The sequence below is a fragment of the Gambusia affinis genome, linkage group LG02, assembly GCF_019740435.1.
Source record: "Gambusia affinis linkage group LG02, SWU_Gaff_1.0, whole genome shotgun sequence".
NCBI classification, from domain to species: Eukaryota; Metazoa; Chordata; class Actinopteri; order Cyprinodontiformes; family Poeciliidae; genus Gambusia; species Gambusia affinis.
Window position 1 is genome coordinate 32219952 of NC_057869.1, and position 15530 is coordinate 32235481.

The window sequence follows — 15530 nt, forward strand, 5'->3', positions numbered from 1 at the left end:
CATTCCAAAGTGTTTTCCCATAAATCAGCTGCTCTGGCCTCATGTGTTCCGTTGCTATGGTAATGGATCAGCTGCTAACTGTCATGTGTGTGTGAGACAGAAAGGGAGAAAAAGAATTCTATCTTTATGAGACACCCAGCAAATTAATATGGAAAAAGCACTCCGAACAAACCTTTGCCGTTCAGGAACCGTAATACATATTCGAAAACCGTTTGAAGCGTATGAGAGGGCTATTTGTCGTCTCCGATATTCATATTTTTACCTCATTCACAGTAATTGCAGTGATGAGACAAAATATAGTGTGTGCAGGGGTCAGAAAATTTTCAGAAATACATGGAAGTGAATCTGGGAGAGCGCCAGTTACCCTGGCGCATGATTTTGCTCTGAAGCACCTTGACAGAAAACCGTGAGACCTAGAGAAAAATCGAACACATTTTACCGGAGCAGGCATGCGTATCAATGTCATGACCGAGTTTGATACCAATCAGGTGATATTTGTGGGCGTGACGGCGATTTCAAAATTGTTTTGGGGTCAGAAATCTACTTAAATTCTCACTCTAAAAAAGCGGCAGTTGGTTTCAGTTATGCTCTGCGTTTCGGCAGTTGGAAATTTTGCTCGTTTTTCGCTTTTTACGTCGCCATCGTAAGTCCGATTCCTTATAAAAATAATAGCACCCCTCCCGGGATGAGCCGCACGTTTTGATACCACTTTTGTGGGTGTTCTCGCAGCGGTACGAGCTGCATTAACGGTAACGGAAGAATAATAAATAATACGTACACTGTAAAAAAAAAGTTTGTAAAATAAACAGTAAAAATCTGTTAAATCATGACAGAAAAATTTTGTAAAGAAAAACACAATGATATTTTGTTCATTTACCAGTATTATGTTGTATAATGTAGAACCGAAAATTGTTGTAAATTTTAAAATATAAAATTGCAAATAATACTGTATTTTGTTGTGGAAAACACACATTTTGTATTTTTAATGGAAAAAGTTGTATCCTTCACAACATTTTTACATTTCAGCAGTGTAAAACTAACATTTACATTCTGTGATTATTAAATTCAAATGAATTGGAAGCTAGCTTACCATTTTTTTGCTAGGGATAAGTAAGTTTGGGCTTCCCTGTTTGCCCCTGTGACACCAACTCCAGATAAGTAAGATGGATGGATGGACAATGAAATAAATGAATAAATTAATAGATTTGGAAATTAATGTGGAATAAAGTAATTATGATTCCACATTGTTTACTTCCAATTTTGTTTACTAGTTATCTATTTGTATTCACTTGTGTTTTCCCACTTCTTTAGATTGTCATTTCCTCTTTAATTCATTTACTTATTCTTTGTCGATTTTGATTGGATCATTTCTTCATATTTCACGACTAACCTGGAGGAAACACCTGAATCAACAAGGAAGTCATGTATCGTACTTGCTTATTGGTACATGTATTTTATTATTATTTTTTATTTTATTTTTTTTGCTAACACTGGATTTTTTTACCTTCACCGTTGCCATTATAAGCTCAAAGTTCGGCTACTGCAAGAAAGACAGAGATCACCGCTTTTTGCTCAAGTTCTCCCTTTCGCTCGCGGGGCGGTCTGTTCTGCTCTCTAATTGGTCCGCTTACCTGGCGCCGGAAATTTGAACAAGTTCGTACAACGGTTCTCATCTCAGAAGAAGCTGAATTGTGCTCAAACCTCGACAAAGAAAAGAACGCTGTTTGGACCTCGTCAGCTTTCAACAAATGTAAGTTAAACTTTATTTTCTTCAAACGTAAAAGGCACGGTAATTTAATTTGTGTTTCTGGGGAGATTAAATTTTGTTTTTAAGGCGTCATATTGCTTCTTGGAACAATATGCACTAGAATCATTTTTTGCTACACTTGCAACACGTGTAACTTGTTGGGTAGGTTGAAATTGTTTAAACATGATTACAAGTACGTTTTGCTGTAAAACACTAGAATCATTGAGGGGCTATGTGTTGCATTGTAGAGTGCACAGAAACGAGCCCAGTTGTGTATTCAAATGCCTCGGCACAGAATGTAAGCGGACATTTTGTACATATGCAGCGTTTAAGACTCATTTTTACCGAGTTCACAACGTGGCTTCACAACCCAAATCAGCCAAAGCCATTGTTGCTAAATTGAAATGCACCATTTCATTGTGTGGGCACCAAAGCCAAACTGAAAGAAGTCGTTGCTCATTTAAAGGAGCATATAATGGAGGGGCGGCCTGTAGCATGTCCAGTGAAAGCCTGCAAAAAAGTTTTCAGCGTCAAATCATCATTTACAGCTCATATGTCCCGTAAACATAGAGATTTGTCTGTGGATAACATTGATGTTTTGTACAAGGAAACTACAAGTAAGATCGTTAGTCTGTCAGAAAACGATGGGCCTTCTCAGAGTTTTAATGATGCTCTGACTAATGAAAGTCACGAATTATCTCCAAAAACAAGGATTATCTCAGAAACTTGTGTCTTTTCTACCTGAAACTTCAAGGACAGCTGCTTCTTCCAGCTTCCACAATACAGAACATCGTTGAAGAGATGCAAAATGTGCATGAGCTGGGAATGGATTACACTTTGACTAAACTAAAGTCGCTTTTAAAAGATGACATGTGTCTTGCAGATGATGCTGTTGCTAAAATCTGTGATTGTGTAAGAGATTCAGATTTATTTTCTGTTTGTCATCATGGGCCATTGAGAGCTGTACAAACAGCTGTCTATCATCCTGATTACCATCTGTATTCAGTGACAAAACAGACTTCAAGCACTTTGTGTATTAACATAAATGACTTGGTTGACTTTTACCCTTTGACTTCTAAATGGACAACAAGTTGTTCCTCTGAAACACAGTGTGTTTTCAAAATAAAAATGTCTTTATATACCATGATGGAAAGTCCACTTAAAACAGATATGTTGATGTGAACAAAAATAATAAAGAAAAAACAGGGAGAGAAGTTTGACTAAAAATTTAAGGATGTACATGACTAAAAAGTGTGAATCAGGCACGATATTTTGTTTGACACTAAGTATGAGTCTCTTTAATTTGTACATAGTTGAATACATGTTATATTATGGCGATCTTGTTTTTTTTTACCATTATTTTGTCTGATTTTATTCCAGAAATGGCTGAGCAAACACTTTTACGCAGTGCTATCAGTGAAGTGTTGCCCGGTCTTGCAGAGGCTTCAAAAGACATTCTCGAGGAGACTTTACAGTCAATTGGAGTAGAAACGTATGATGACTTCCAGTTCATTGTTGAGGAAGACTTGCTGTCAGCATTAAGAACAATTCAAGCCAGAAAGGCACTTGCTGCTTGAAAATTCAGAAGTAAGTAAAATTCTAGAAAAGCAAAAATCAATCATTAAACACTGATATTCATATTCTGTTCTGATAACTTATTTGTTTTTTTGTGTTTTTGAAGGCCAGACCCCTGAAACCAGCAGGTCCTCAAGTAATGCATCACCAGATACTCCTCCATCACAGCCGTCTTTGTCCCCGCTAAGTGTGTCATCAAACTCCTCCAGCAGCAACCAGACATCTGCAGCAGACTGGGTGGACACCTTTGAGATACCATGGGAAAAGTTCTCAGAAGAACTGATGCAGGCATTAGAGAGAGGTAAACGGCCAAGTCCAAAAATGAGGAAGGAGATGGTCAGGATTGTGGTGTCTGAAATGATGCGAAAAAGTTCTTACTTGGGTAAAAGGAGTTCTACAGAGGTTGCAAAGAAGATGGTGGCAAAATATCCAAAATCTCTACAAGATGTTATCGATGGAGATGTCATTGGCCCTGGCTATCATTCACTCGTCAAACAACTTCAATATCGAATTGAGAACGTGAAGCGATCTACAATGCCTAAAATAAGAAAGCGCTGCTCTGAAAACTCTGACACAGATGAAATTCCTCAGGAACAGAGAGCTGCAATTCAGGACACATATGGGTGTATCAACTGGAATGTAAAATTCCTTCCTCTTGGAGAAACTGCTGAAAGTCAGCAACAGAAGAAGGACAAGCTCAAGATGATGTCTCTGCAGAAGGAGGCCAATCCTGAGGAGATGAAACAATTACTGAGGACAACTTTCTACTCACAGCGCAAAAATATCAACCAGGGGAAAAGCATTCAAGATGTCTTGGAAGCCTGGCCTGTTGTATTTCATGACATTGGGATGGCTGTACACTACAAGGAACTTACTGGACTTGGATTGAAGGAAACCTTCATGAGGAACATGGATATGAAGGGAAAAAGACTGCTGAACTACATGAACACTGTTTGTGTGAACAAAAACAAAAGGTTTTTCCAGGCTCAGACAAAGTTGAAGATGTTAAAGGGAGAACTGGACGGTTACTCTGAAGATGTTAAAGAGCTGATGCTCCTACTTCTCTGCTACTTCAATGAAAATGAAGAAGCAATGTTCTTCTGTGTGGAGGATACATGCCTAGCTGAAGAAGTACAGATGGAGAATGTCTCCTTGACTCCCACTATCATTGTGTGTGGTGAGTTCATTTTTGTTTTTCCAGTTTCTTTGACCTGTTGTCTTTTTTGTTGTCTTGTCCCCTTTCTTTGCCCTTTTGTCCATCTGGCATATTGTTTAATATTGGGTTGTTGTTTTTTTTCAATTCTTTTCTTATCCTTCTACTATACTAATATTTTTTTTGTACTTTTCACTTAATTTGTTATGTTTTATATAAATGTCATTGCTTTGTTGTATCAGGAGTCTAAATTTATTTGTTCTTTCTCCTTAGGTCAATCCTGCTTCCATGCTAAACGATTCATGCTGAGTGTGGATCAACAGATTGGAAACAACAACATGTCCTGTTTTATTTCTGCCCTCTGCATGATGTTTGGGAGCTATTATTGTTTTAACATACATTATCCATCGGGGCTGGCGTCTACACTGGAGTTTCTGCAGAGGTATGAGGTTTTTTTTTTTGTTTGTTCTTTTTTTAAATTGGAGGGAGTTAAATTTGACTTTTGACCACTTTTATATCTTGAATAAAATGTTTATTTCTATGTGAGGCACATTTTGATGTAGTTTTCTGTTTGTCCTCTTTATCTTAAGGCACAGGTGTCAAACTCCAGTCCTCGAGGGTCGCTGTCCAGTAGTTTTTAGATGTGCCACAGGTACAAAACACTGGAATGAAATGGCTTAATCACCTCCTCCTTGTGTAGATCAGTTCTCCAGAGCCTTAATGACCTAATTATTCTGTTCAGGTGTGGTGCAGCAAAGGCACATCTAAAAGTTGCAGGATACCGGCCCTCGAGGACTGGAGTTCGACACCCCTGTCTTAAGGTGTTTCTTCTCAATCAACCCAGACAAGGGCAGTAAGGTGGAAGAAACCCAGAAACCCAGACTGCATGTGAACCCCTGTGTACTCACCTTGATCCAGGAACTTTCGGATTATGAGTGGCATGATGTTTGAGAAAGGACTAAAGTCAGTGAGTTATCAAGACAGTGTTTAATCTTAACAGAGCTGAATAGATTTGTAAATGTATGTTGCATCTCACACCGTGTCTGCTGAAGTTAAAAAAGTTGAAAAGACATGTTTATATTTGTTCAGTGGCTAAATTTTGCTCCATGTCAGAAAGGACAAATGATAATTTCATTGAAAATATGTTTTCAATTAAAATGTTTATTTGTTTCTAAAAAAAAAATTGAATTATCATTATAGATACAGTTTATATTGGGCTTCCTTGTGTTTTAAATTTGCATTTACCTGGTAAATGTTTGTTGAAATTTGATGTTTATAGATATTTGAAAATAGAATTGTTTCTATAAAAAGAAAAACTTTTGAAGCAAACAAACATTATTATTAAAATGTATACTGGAAATAGAAATTTATTGCATGTTATAATCTTCAAGCCCCCCCTCCAAAAAAAGGGGGTGAAAGTTGGTTCTCATACTGTTTCTGATAAAGTTAAAAAGGTTGAAGAAATTTATATCTATTCATTTGCTTCATGATGTTCATGATGTTCAGAAAAGACAAATGAGAACTTCATTGAAAATAAATATTTCAAAGGCATGCAAGTGTATGTTTATTTTTTTAAGATTATCATAGATACAATTTATATTGGGCTTCCTTGTGTTTTAAAGTTTCCTTTAAGTGGAAAATGTTTGTTGAAATTTGATGCTTATGGATATTTAAAAATATAATTATTAGCAAAAAGAAAACATATTTAAAGCAAATTTCTGTTTTTCAGAAAGTGTTAAAAAAATGTTTTAAATTGACATTTTAACAGTTTAAATCTGTTATTCAAAGGTATTTTATCAGTAGGACTAAATGAAGTTTTTTGTACAAAAAACAAAAACTGGGTAAATCTTACTGGAAAAAAGTGTAAAATAACAGCATTATTATGATAATTCATCAGGAAAAGTTGGTTAAAATTACTTGATAAAATTGTTTTATTAACAAAATAACCCTGTTCAAGTCACAGTTAAAATTTGTGCAAAACTGTGGGACAATCTTTATATTTCACAATTTAAAACTGTAGTAATTACTGTTTGGTCAGTAAAACAGTTTACATGTTCACTGTGTTTTCTACTGAATTATTCTGGCAACCACAGCTGCCAGTTTTTCTTTTGTAAAAACAACGGAATTTTTTTTTTTACAGTGTATTAAAGAGGCATTCTATTGGGTGTAGAACAATAGGTGCCTGCCATGCAATGCATGGAGGCAGTGACTGACTTGCTAGTCACTGCTCTCCTTATGCATTGCTATGGGGCAGCCCCCCCCAAAAATAAAAAATCAGAATTTTAATAGGATAGACTGGATTAAATATATTGTAGGTATTTGAGTCAAATCAACGAAGGAAAAGTAGATATGACAATGGATATAAATGATGCAAATTTTGAAATTCGTAAAGTAATACTGGAAGCAGCTAAACACTGAATAAAGAAAGTAGGATGTAAAAATGATAAGAAAATGGTACCATGGTGGATGAACAAATGTAAAGAAGCAATAAAGTTAAGAAATAAAGCTTTTAAAGTACTAAAAGGTAATCCAATTTATAAGAATTTAATTGATTATGAAAGAAATCATGCAATAGGAAGGAGAACTATATTACATATGACATATACATATACAATATGAAAGACTGTAACACAATATGACAGGTTCCATTAATTTTAACATGGAGTCCCAGAAGGCTCCCAAAATGAACATTTCTGATTTTAGTTTTTAAGCATATCATTACAACACACATGAAATACTGTAGACCTAAAGTTGATAGTTTAGATCAGGGGTGCCCAAAGTGGGTCCTCGAGGGTCAGCATCCTGTACATTTCAGTTCTCTCCCTGGTGGTAGTAACAACCTCCTCAGCATGTCAATGTTCTTCTGAGGCCTTCTAATGAGCCATCATTGGATGCAGATGCGTTAAACCAGGGAGAGAACTAAAACATGCAGGATGTCGGGCGGCCCTCCAGGACCCACTTTGGGTCTGATATAGTATGAATTACACTCCATAGCAGTAGGTGGCGGTAATGGTACTAAACTAAACGTTTTTTTACCAACTGGCAATAAAAATAAATAAAGAAGAAGAAGCAACAGAAGAAGAAACTGTTTAACCATTTGTTGGGACACAGGGTTTATAGAACTTAATATTTTCTGTTCTGGGACTGAAAATTCAGAGTATATCCTAGATCCGTGATCTTCTTGTGGCTTTCACCGCATCGTCTTTTTCTCGTTTTTCCTTCCAACTTGTTTTGTTTCTGAAATGATGTCGCCAGGCGAAACTGTTATGCAGTCCTCTAAGAATGAAGACGGAGGTTTGTTATTTCACTTTACTCCAGACGGTTTTACTGTTCTGTTTTTGCTGCCTTCGGCCTAAACTTAGCAACGCAGCTAACTAACTACCACAGAAACATGAGGAAATAAGTATTTGATACACCGAAGATCGATCAAGTTTCCCCTCGTAGGTATGCAATTTTTCATCGCTTTCACCTCAACTGTAGGAGACGGTATCTAAAAAATTGCATTGTATGATTTTTAGCTAACGTTTTTACATATTAATAAGTATTTGATCATCAAACAACCAGCAGGAGTTCTGTCTCAAATTTAACCTTCCTACCCTCCACTCATTACCTGGATTAATTAAACCTGTTTGAACTCGTTACCTGTGTAAAAGAGGTTATTAAGGTAACCATAACGCACAGACCATCATGGGTTAAAATCCTACAGAGTATTAAAGGTCCCCAGTTCGTGTTCAGCCCCTTTTGAATTAGGATGACCATCTGGACAGTCCAGATGAGGCTTGGAAAGGTCATGAGGTCAGATGAGACCAAAATAGAACTTTCTGGAATGAAGTCCACTCACTGTGTTAGGAGGAGGAAGAAGCATCTCAACTGTGAAGCACGGGGGTGGAAGCATCATACTTTGGGTCTGAATGTCTGTAAAGCAGGCAGGATGGCTGCAGTGTACTGAGGAGAGGCTGGGTGGGTCATCTGTTCAGAAACAGAACATTTGGAGGGAACTAGCAACAGGTCCTGAAACCTGAGCAATCTGAAGATCAGTATGCAGGAGTGGACCAGAACCACAGGAGACGACTGACCTCTGACCTGGAAACAAAGGGTTCTGGAGCAAATACTAAGGTCCATTTTTCTATTGTAGTAAATACATATTTCTTGCGATAAAATGCTAATTATTTAAAAATCCTACACTGATTTTTTAAAATGTATTTTATTTATTTTTTTGTAGATACTGTCTCTTCATTGTTGAGGTGAAAATCAAACCTCTCATCTGTGGAAGTGGCTGTTCAGATACTTATTTTCTGACTGTATTGAGTTGAACTGTGCCAAACAGTCCGCTCACTTCACTGTGTATTCTATTCTATTTGTCAGCGTTGGGAAGCAGAAGACTTCTGTGTCCGATTCACGGCTGTAAGCGTGTTTACAAGGAGCAGAGCGCTCTGGAGAGTCACATCATGGACCACAAGATCCCGGCTCAGTCCCTGCCTGGTGAGCCTACAGTCTGAATACTTCAGTTTCTTCTTTTTCCAACAACTTAATTTGTTGTTAAACAATAGAATTGCAAGTTTAAACAAAGAGAAAATTAAATAAGTGAAAGGTTAAGGAAGAACAAATAATAATAAAAAAAATTTTGTTTGTTCAGTATTCATAAGCATAATGCTAGAGGGTTTCCATGAGTTTCAGGTCCTCTGCCATCTTGAAGATCTTCACAAGACTTTTTTTTTCCCCATACGTTTTAGTAACAAAAAGAAAATGCACAATTCTTTGTGGAAGGCAATAAAGTTTGATGTAGATTGAAAAAATCTATTCCTGTGTATAATAAACATTCCTAGAATGACAAAGGCATAAAATTATCAGGTCATGTAATTTTTTTGATAAAGCCATATACATTTTCTATTTCCAAATCTTGAAACTGTATGTATTTAGATAACTAGTGATGTAAATCTTCCCAAGAGGCTTTAGCAAACATACAATGACAAGCCCATTGTGGAGTGATTTCTGGCGGGATGCAGATGATTTCCTTCCAACTCTTCTCATAATGATTCATTATGTTTTTCTAGTAGATCCTGTATTTTGAGGTTTCATCATCTCTCCAACTCTGTTACGTTTTCATTTTGTTCTTTATTTTCTTTGGTCAGTTGAGGTATTATTTTTCTCTTACAGTAGCCCTGCACTTTGTAATATTAAATGTATCATTTTCTGCTAGCTTAGCAATGATAGCTACCATTGTTGAGGTTTTGTCAATTCCTCCCCAAAATAGTCCCTTTTTGCAGACAGTTATTCAGTTCCTGAGGGTCTCAGGGTCTCGTTTGTCTCGTCCTGGGTTGTTTTCATCTTAATAGGTGGAGTTGATGATTGATTTCTCCTCTTATGAGAGGGATTAGAAGTCTCCATTGATGCATAATCATTATCACCCAAACTAGCTTGACTTGAGGTTAGCTTAGCACCAGCTTTTCTGCTCAACATGTCTCCTAGTCTAAGTAACTCTGGAGTACCTACTATTTCTTTTTTTTTTGTACAAAGTGGGGGAACTCGCTTGAAGACAGTCACCCTCCATTAGTCTAATTGGTATTATTATTATTATTGGTGTTATGTGCAAAATCTGGGGCAGTAGGGTGCAAGCTCATAAGAGGGCGTCTACTTGCTCAGCCATTTTGCGGTTCCTCTCTCCTGTGGTTCTGAGTTGACCCAGGAAGTGCTCTCTGAATTGACCCAGGAAGTGCTCTCTGAGTTGACCCAGGAAGTGCTCTCTGAGTTGACCCAGGAAGTGCTCTCTGAGTGGCTGAAGGCTGTTTCCTCCCTCCAGGTAAGAAGCTCCTGTGCTCCAGCAGCGGCTGTAGTGCCTCCTTCCCCAGCATGCAGAAACTGATGGAACACACCAGGCGTCACTACAAGCCTAACATCTACTTCCAGTGAGTTGAGTCTAATAGCTAATGTGTGTGTGTGTGTGTGTTGGAAATGAAAATGTTTTCTGTGTGCAAAGGTGTGAGAGCTGCCGCACCAAGTTGCGCTCCTACCGGGGCCTCCTGGCACACTTGCACACCTGCTCCAAGGTGCCGAGGGCCAAACCAAAGGCTGCGGAGCCGGCGACCCCCCTACTGGCTGCTGTGGCTGCCTCCAACCCGGCCCCCAGGACCTCTGAGTTGGCCCCTCCACAGCTGGAGTCGGTGTCTCCACAGCAGGCTCCCATTCAGACCACGTCAGTCCCCTCTGCTGCCACTGTGCCGGACTCTGCTGACCCTCCTGTGCTTGGGCCCCCCATGTTGACTCTTCAGGAAGCAACCCCTCCCCAGCACGTTGAAGGCCCCCCACAGAGCCCTCTCAGGGACGCAGCCACTAAGCTGGCGACCAGCTTCAGGCCCATAGCTCCCAAAGCGGCTGCAGACCTGGCTGCTCCAGGATCAACTACTCACCCTGCCTCCGCCGCTGTCTGGAGGAAGAATCAAGGTGAGCCTGTCTCCATAGTAACAAACACAAAGCTACTGTGCTCGAAACACATTTTCTCTTCAATTTTGTTTTAGATTAGTGCTGGAAGTTCTCAGTAGTTCTCCAGTCATATGTCCAACAGTTAACTCCAATATTATTCACACCCTGGCAGATTAATGAGAACAGCAGGTTTCTTTTGACTGGAAATAATCTGAATGTTTTGGTCTCACCCAGCCAGAGCTGAGCATTAGGGTGGCGGTCCAGAGACCCCCCAAACATCATTTATCAGCAACTGGCAAAAATCTGCTCAGCTATTAGAACCAGGTGTGATGGCAGAAATTCCAAGAATGATTTTTTTAAACTGAATAAATAACTTTTAATATGCATAAAAATGTACCAATGTAAAAAAAAAATACTTTGAATAATTATTGTTTGCCTCACATTGTTATATTTTTAGAGATGCCTCTTATCAGCTTCAAACTCCTTGGTTGAATGAAAATAACTTCTTTCCACTTCCCCCATGGGTGTGAATAATTAGGGCCTTAAAAGGAACCTATTGAACAAAATTCTCCTTCTGCATGGTTTTGTGTCTCTGTGTGTATCTGTACTGTCTAGAAACAGTCCAAGCGCAAAAAACACCCTACCGTATTGTGAGTGTACCGTATTTTCCACACTATAAGGCGCACCACCTTACAAGGCGCATAGAATAGACGCTACAGTAGAGGCTGGGGTTACGTTATGCATCCGCTAAAGGGAATGTCAACAAAACAGTCAGATAGGTCAGTCAAACTTTATTAATAGACCTCTGAGACCAGCGTTCTGACAACTCACTGCTGCTTTGTTCTACTGCGTGACTGATCGCCTTGAGTTTAAACGCTGCGTCGTATGCGTGTCTCTTAAAAGGAGCCACACAAATGGAAATGAAACAGCACACTTCACAGTCATACATCCCAGCATGCACCACGTGCTTCTTCTTCTATGGGGGAAAATGAAGTTGGCTTCTTACCGTAGTTGCGAGACCTGTTGTGGCTCATATATACGGCGCACCGGATTATAAGGCGCACTGTCGGCTTTTGAGAAAATTGTAGGTTTTTAGGTGCGCCTTATAGTGCGGAAAATACGGTAAGTTAATGTTTTTTGGTGGTTGGAAAACAAGCGGTTTCAAAATCATCCCAATTATTAAGTCACTCCCCTGTTACCTGGCAACCCCAGCCGAGCCCAGGCCCTCAGCAACCCAAGCAGAGCCCTGCTCACTTCGTTATTGGAAGACAAGAATGCTGCTTTATTCACCTATACTCAGGTGGTTTTTCTGCTGTACAGTGGCTGCTGGGAAAGAGATGTTTTGTTGTTGACAGCAGTGAAATTGTTCTCCCTATGGATGGAAAAAGTGAATGCTTCCATCCATTTGTGGGTCTGTTGACAGTGTTTCAGCCACATTGCCAAAGAAAACTGTAGTTTGCACAAATCACTTCACAACCTACTTTTTTGAAAACTGCCGACAGTCAGTCCGACAGTCCACAGCAGGACTGAAGGAAGGTTCTGTCCCACCATTTGTTACAAAGTTGCAGGTGAAACATGATGCACCATCCAGAAACCACTGATGGTAGTGCAGGAGGCCATGCAATCTATTTTTATGTGTATAAAGTTTAAAGATTTAGGGGCGTGGCCAGCAGCAGCTTATTTGAATATGAGTGACAGATCACTAAAAAGGCTCATTCTGAAAGCTCGAAATAGGCAAAACTGAAATCTCATTATCTCAGAATGTACACCAACTGTATTGAACATGTCTTGTAGCGTATAGATTTATCCTAATCTGTTCAAGGAAGAATTATAGGTCACCTTTAACTGTTTGTCCTTTTGCCTCAGCTATGTCTAGCCACAGACGTGTCCTTTGGGAGCACACCAGGGGGCGCTACACCTGTGTCCAGTGTGGTCACACCGTAACCAACCGCAAAGAAATGACTCAACATATCAACAGTCAGCACCATGGCAACAAGTCTGGAGAAGAAGCAGGAAGTTCTGTCCCCAAGTCTTAGCTCAAGGTTTTCATCAGTTCTACAGCTGTGTGAGAGGCGGAGCTAATCCAGACAAAAACCTAAACATCTGCCTGATCACTGTTTACATGGCTAGCTGACATCAGTTTGCTTAAACTCCAAAAATTTATATTTAAGCAAACTGATATTTAGCACTTAATATCCATATCTGGTTCAATGTTAGTAATTGACTAATACATAATGCAACAACATATTGTGACCATTATTCTCCTGGTAATGAATAATATGTCTTGGTTTGGCTCCTAACTTCTACTTTGGCAGTGCATTGTCTGGTGAAAGGAAGGTGTAATATACCTTTAAGAACATCTGCATGAGACAGATGTTCTTATGTGAAAACATGTTTAAATACTGGCAGTAAAAAGAGACTTAATCTGTTCCATGTTTATTATTCTTTTTCACTTTTCTTTCAAGTCATAATCAACATTGTGGTGTGTGAACCGTGGCGGTACGTTCTGGTGTGTACCGCTGGTACTCCTGTCTGTCTCCCATTATGATGCTTTAACTGTACAGATCCGCATGTTTGGAGCAGCTCTATTCCTTCCTCTGGTTCTGGATGCAGTTCAGCTTGAGGATTTTTTTTTTGTTTCCCTTGTATGTGTAAAAACAAGTTTATTTTTTACAATAATTATAGGAGCTTTTTAGCACCTGAAAAGCTTAAAACCTAGAGATGCACTGATTTGATATTAATTTCTGTCTATCTGTTCAATATCGAGAAAGACTCTAGATGGATCCTTGTGAACAGCTCAATGCCGTGAACGGTAGAACTCCAGCTACAGTTAGTGACTATTTTTTACAACTTAGCTTGCTTATGATGCTTTGTACCAGAGGTGGTGCTAGATTTTGTTCCCATCATTTTGACTGACATAGTCAAAAAGAGAATCCATCATATTCTATTTTGTCAAATTCTAATTGATGTTGACATAGGCTATGTTGAGAATTTATTTTGGGTTTAACCAGGATTTACTTAAGACTTATTATTTGGGATTTTATCATTTAATATCAGGTAACTATTTTAGTTGCAGTTAGTTCATAAATCTAGTTCGCATTTTTATGACTAGTATCTGGTTCAAAACTGACTAGTCGTAGACGTTTAACAGAATGGACTCAATATCCCATGAGGCTTTGAAGCGAAAGAAGAAGTAAGGAGGGAATAGGTTTGGTTCTTTTTTCTTCCCGCTTCTTCTTCTCTTTTTTTTTTTTTGTTCCCGATAGAAGAGTTTTTTTAGCTGAACATCTACACTCCGACATGTATTGTAATGTATGATTCGTTCATCCCTTTTTATTATTCACTAAAGTTCATTTAATAATCCATCCGACTCCTTTTCGTTTTTAAATTAGTCAAATATACAACAGGCTATTTAGCCACAGTTTAGTATGTGGTTTAGTTAATATTCTATGTAGTTTAGTTAATATTCAACCAGCTGAACCGGGAATGCAGATCTCATCACACATGAAGCAGATGAACACATTTTCCTCCTCAGTGACAAAATACACTGACTGTGGTTCTATTAGCTTATAAATGAAATGAAATTAATCCACTTAAATTATGAGCACTTCACCTGCTGTGGTCTGAGAACACAGCCTCCTCCTGGTTTGCATCTGGAGGAGAAATCTGCTCTAGTTTTCATGTGACTTTATCTAGCTCCACATTATTTTGTCTAAAAACTCCCTTCAGTTGAACAGTGTCTGAGCAGTTCAATTGTATTTGTTTTAAATGTCACTCAAGCACCTTTGAAAATATTGATGGAAGCTTAAAGGTCAAAACGTCAACCAGCCCCTCACCCCCATATTACCCCAATTGAACAAAATTGGTGTCAAATATTGTGATACATTTGTGCTGGTATGTGCAGTAAAACAACCACTCCCCACTCATATTTACAAAATCAAACAAATCTGGTGTCAAACAACTCCGCCACGTTTGTGGTGGTTTGTGTAGCAAACGTTTGTGCTTCGAAGATATTGATGATAATCTCTGGAAACTTTTTTAGAAATATCTTTAAAATGATAAAGTTTTACTGCACAAACCAACAGAAAGAAATGTTGAAAACTTTGCTAGAAGTTTTCAACATTTTTCTGGAGCAGGGTTAAGCTTCACACAGGAGTAGCTACACTTTAACTTTTTTTTTTTTTTTAAATAAAAGTAACATACTGCAGCTTTATTTATTTAAACTGCCACTTTGCTATGACAGTATGGTATGAAACAATCTGTGGAAAAAAATATCAAGTTCCTCTGCCTCCTCTAAATAGCCAGAAGAGGGTCTTATTGCTGTCAATCACACTCATGTACAGGGCTCATCCCTCCTTCGCTCTCACACCTTTACTCCCTGCTGTGCTGCAGCTTCTCCCTGATGGAGCCTGCCATGAAGGCTGAGGCTAGTTACCATGGCCATAGATGATGGCAGAGTAACAGTCTTCCTGTTATGGTATATTGTTTCTCGTCATTAGCACATTTAACGGTGAGTATCCATGACTGACTGACAGCATTAAGAGACTCCTCCTGACTCCGATTGGTTGTTCTTGGTCAGGACGCCATGGGAACGGTGAATTCTTAGCTCAGGCAGGAGGTGAAGGAGGTTGATCT

General features: G+C 38.8%; 2 protein-coding genes and 1 long non-coding RNA gene across 5 annotated transcripts; all 3 read left to right on the forward strand.

Annotated features, from left to right (window-relative positions):
* Positions 1–1470: 1470 nt before the first annotated feature.
* LOC122844893 lies at positions 1471–3868 on the forward strand. Its single transcript, XR_006372951.1, has 3 exons — positions 1471–1750; positions 3128–3334; positions 3429–3868. It is a non-coding gene; the product is annotated as an uncharacterized LOC122844893 (long non-coding RNA).
* A 16-nt stretch (positions 3869–3884) lies between these two features.
* Positions 3885–5617, forward strand: LOC122844887. Its single transcript, XM_044140721.1, has 3 exons — positions 3885–4499; positions 4749–4917; positions 5297–5617. Exons 1-3 carry the CDS (start codon positions 4025–4027, stop codon positions 5424–5426), a joined length of 774 nt encoding a protein of 257 aa, XP_043996656.1. The 5' UTR covers positions 3885–4024; the 3' UTR covers positions 5427–5617.
* A 1898-nt stretch (positions 5618–7515) lies between these two features.
* znf414 (zinc finger protein 414) lies at positions 7516–14258 on the forward strand. 3 transcript variants are annotated; one of them, XM_044140158.1, is made up of 5 exons: positions 7516–7769; positions 8841–8957; positions 10276–10381; positions 10453–10916; positions 12762–14258. In XM_044140158.1, the coding sequence occupies exons 1-5, from the start codon at positions 7718–7720 to the stop codon at positions 12929–12931; spliced, it is 909 nt and encodes a 302-aa protein (XP_043996093.1). In that variant the 5' UTR covers positions 7516–7717; the 3' UTR covers positions 12932–14258. The 3 variants fall into 3 exon arrangements, with proteins under 3 accessions (XP_043996093.1, XP_043996101.1, XP_043996109.1); XM_044140166.1 differs by lacking the exon at positions 7516–7769 and adding an exon at positions 7776–7919; XM_044140174.1 differs by lacking the exon at positions 7516–7769 and adding an exon at positions 7983–8591.
* The last annotated feature ends 1272 nt before the right edge of the window (positions 14259–15530 follow it).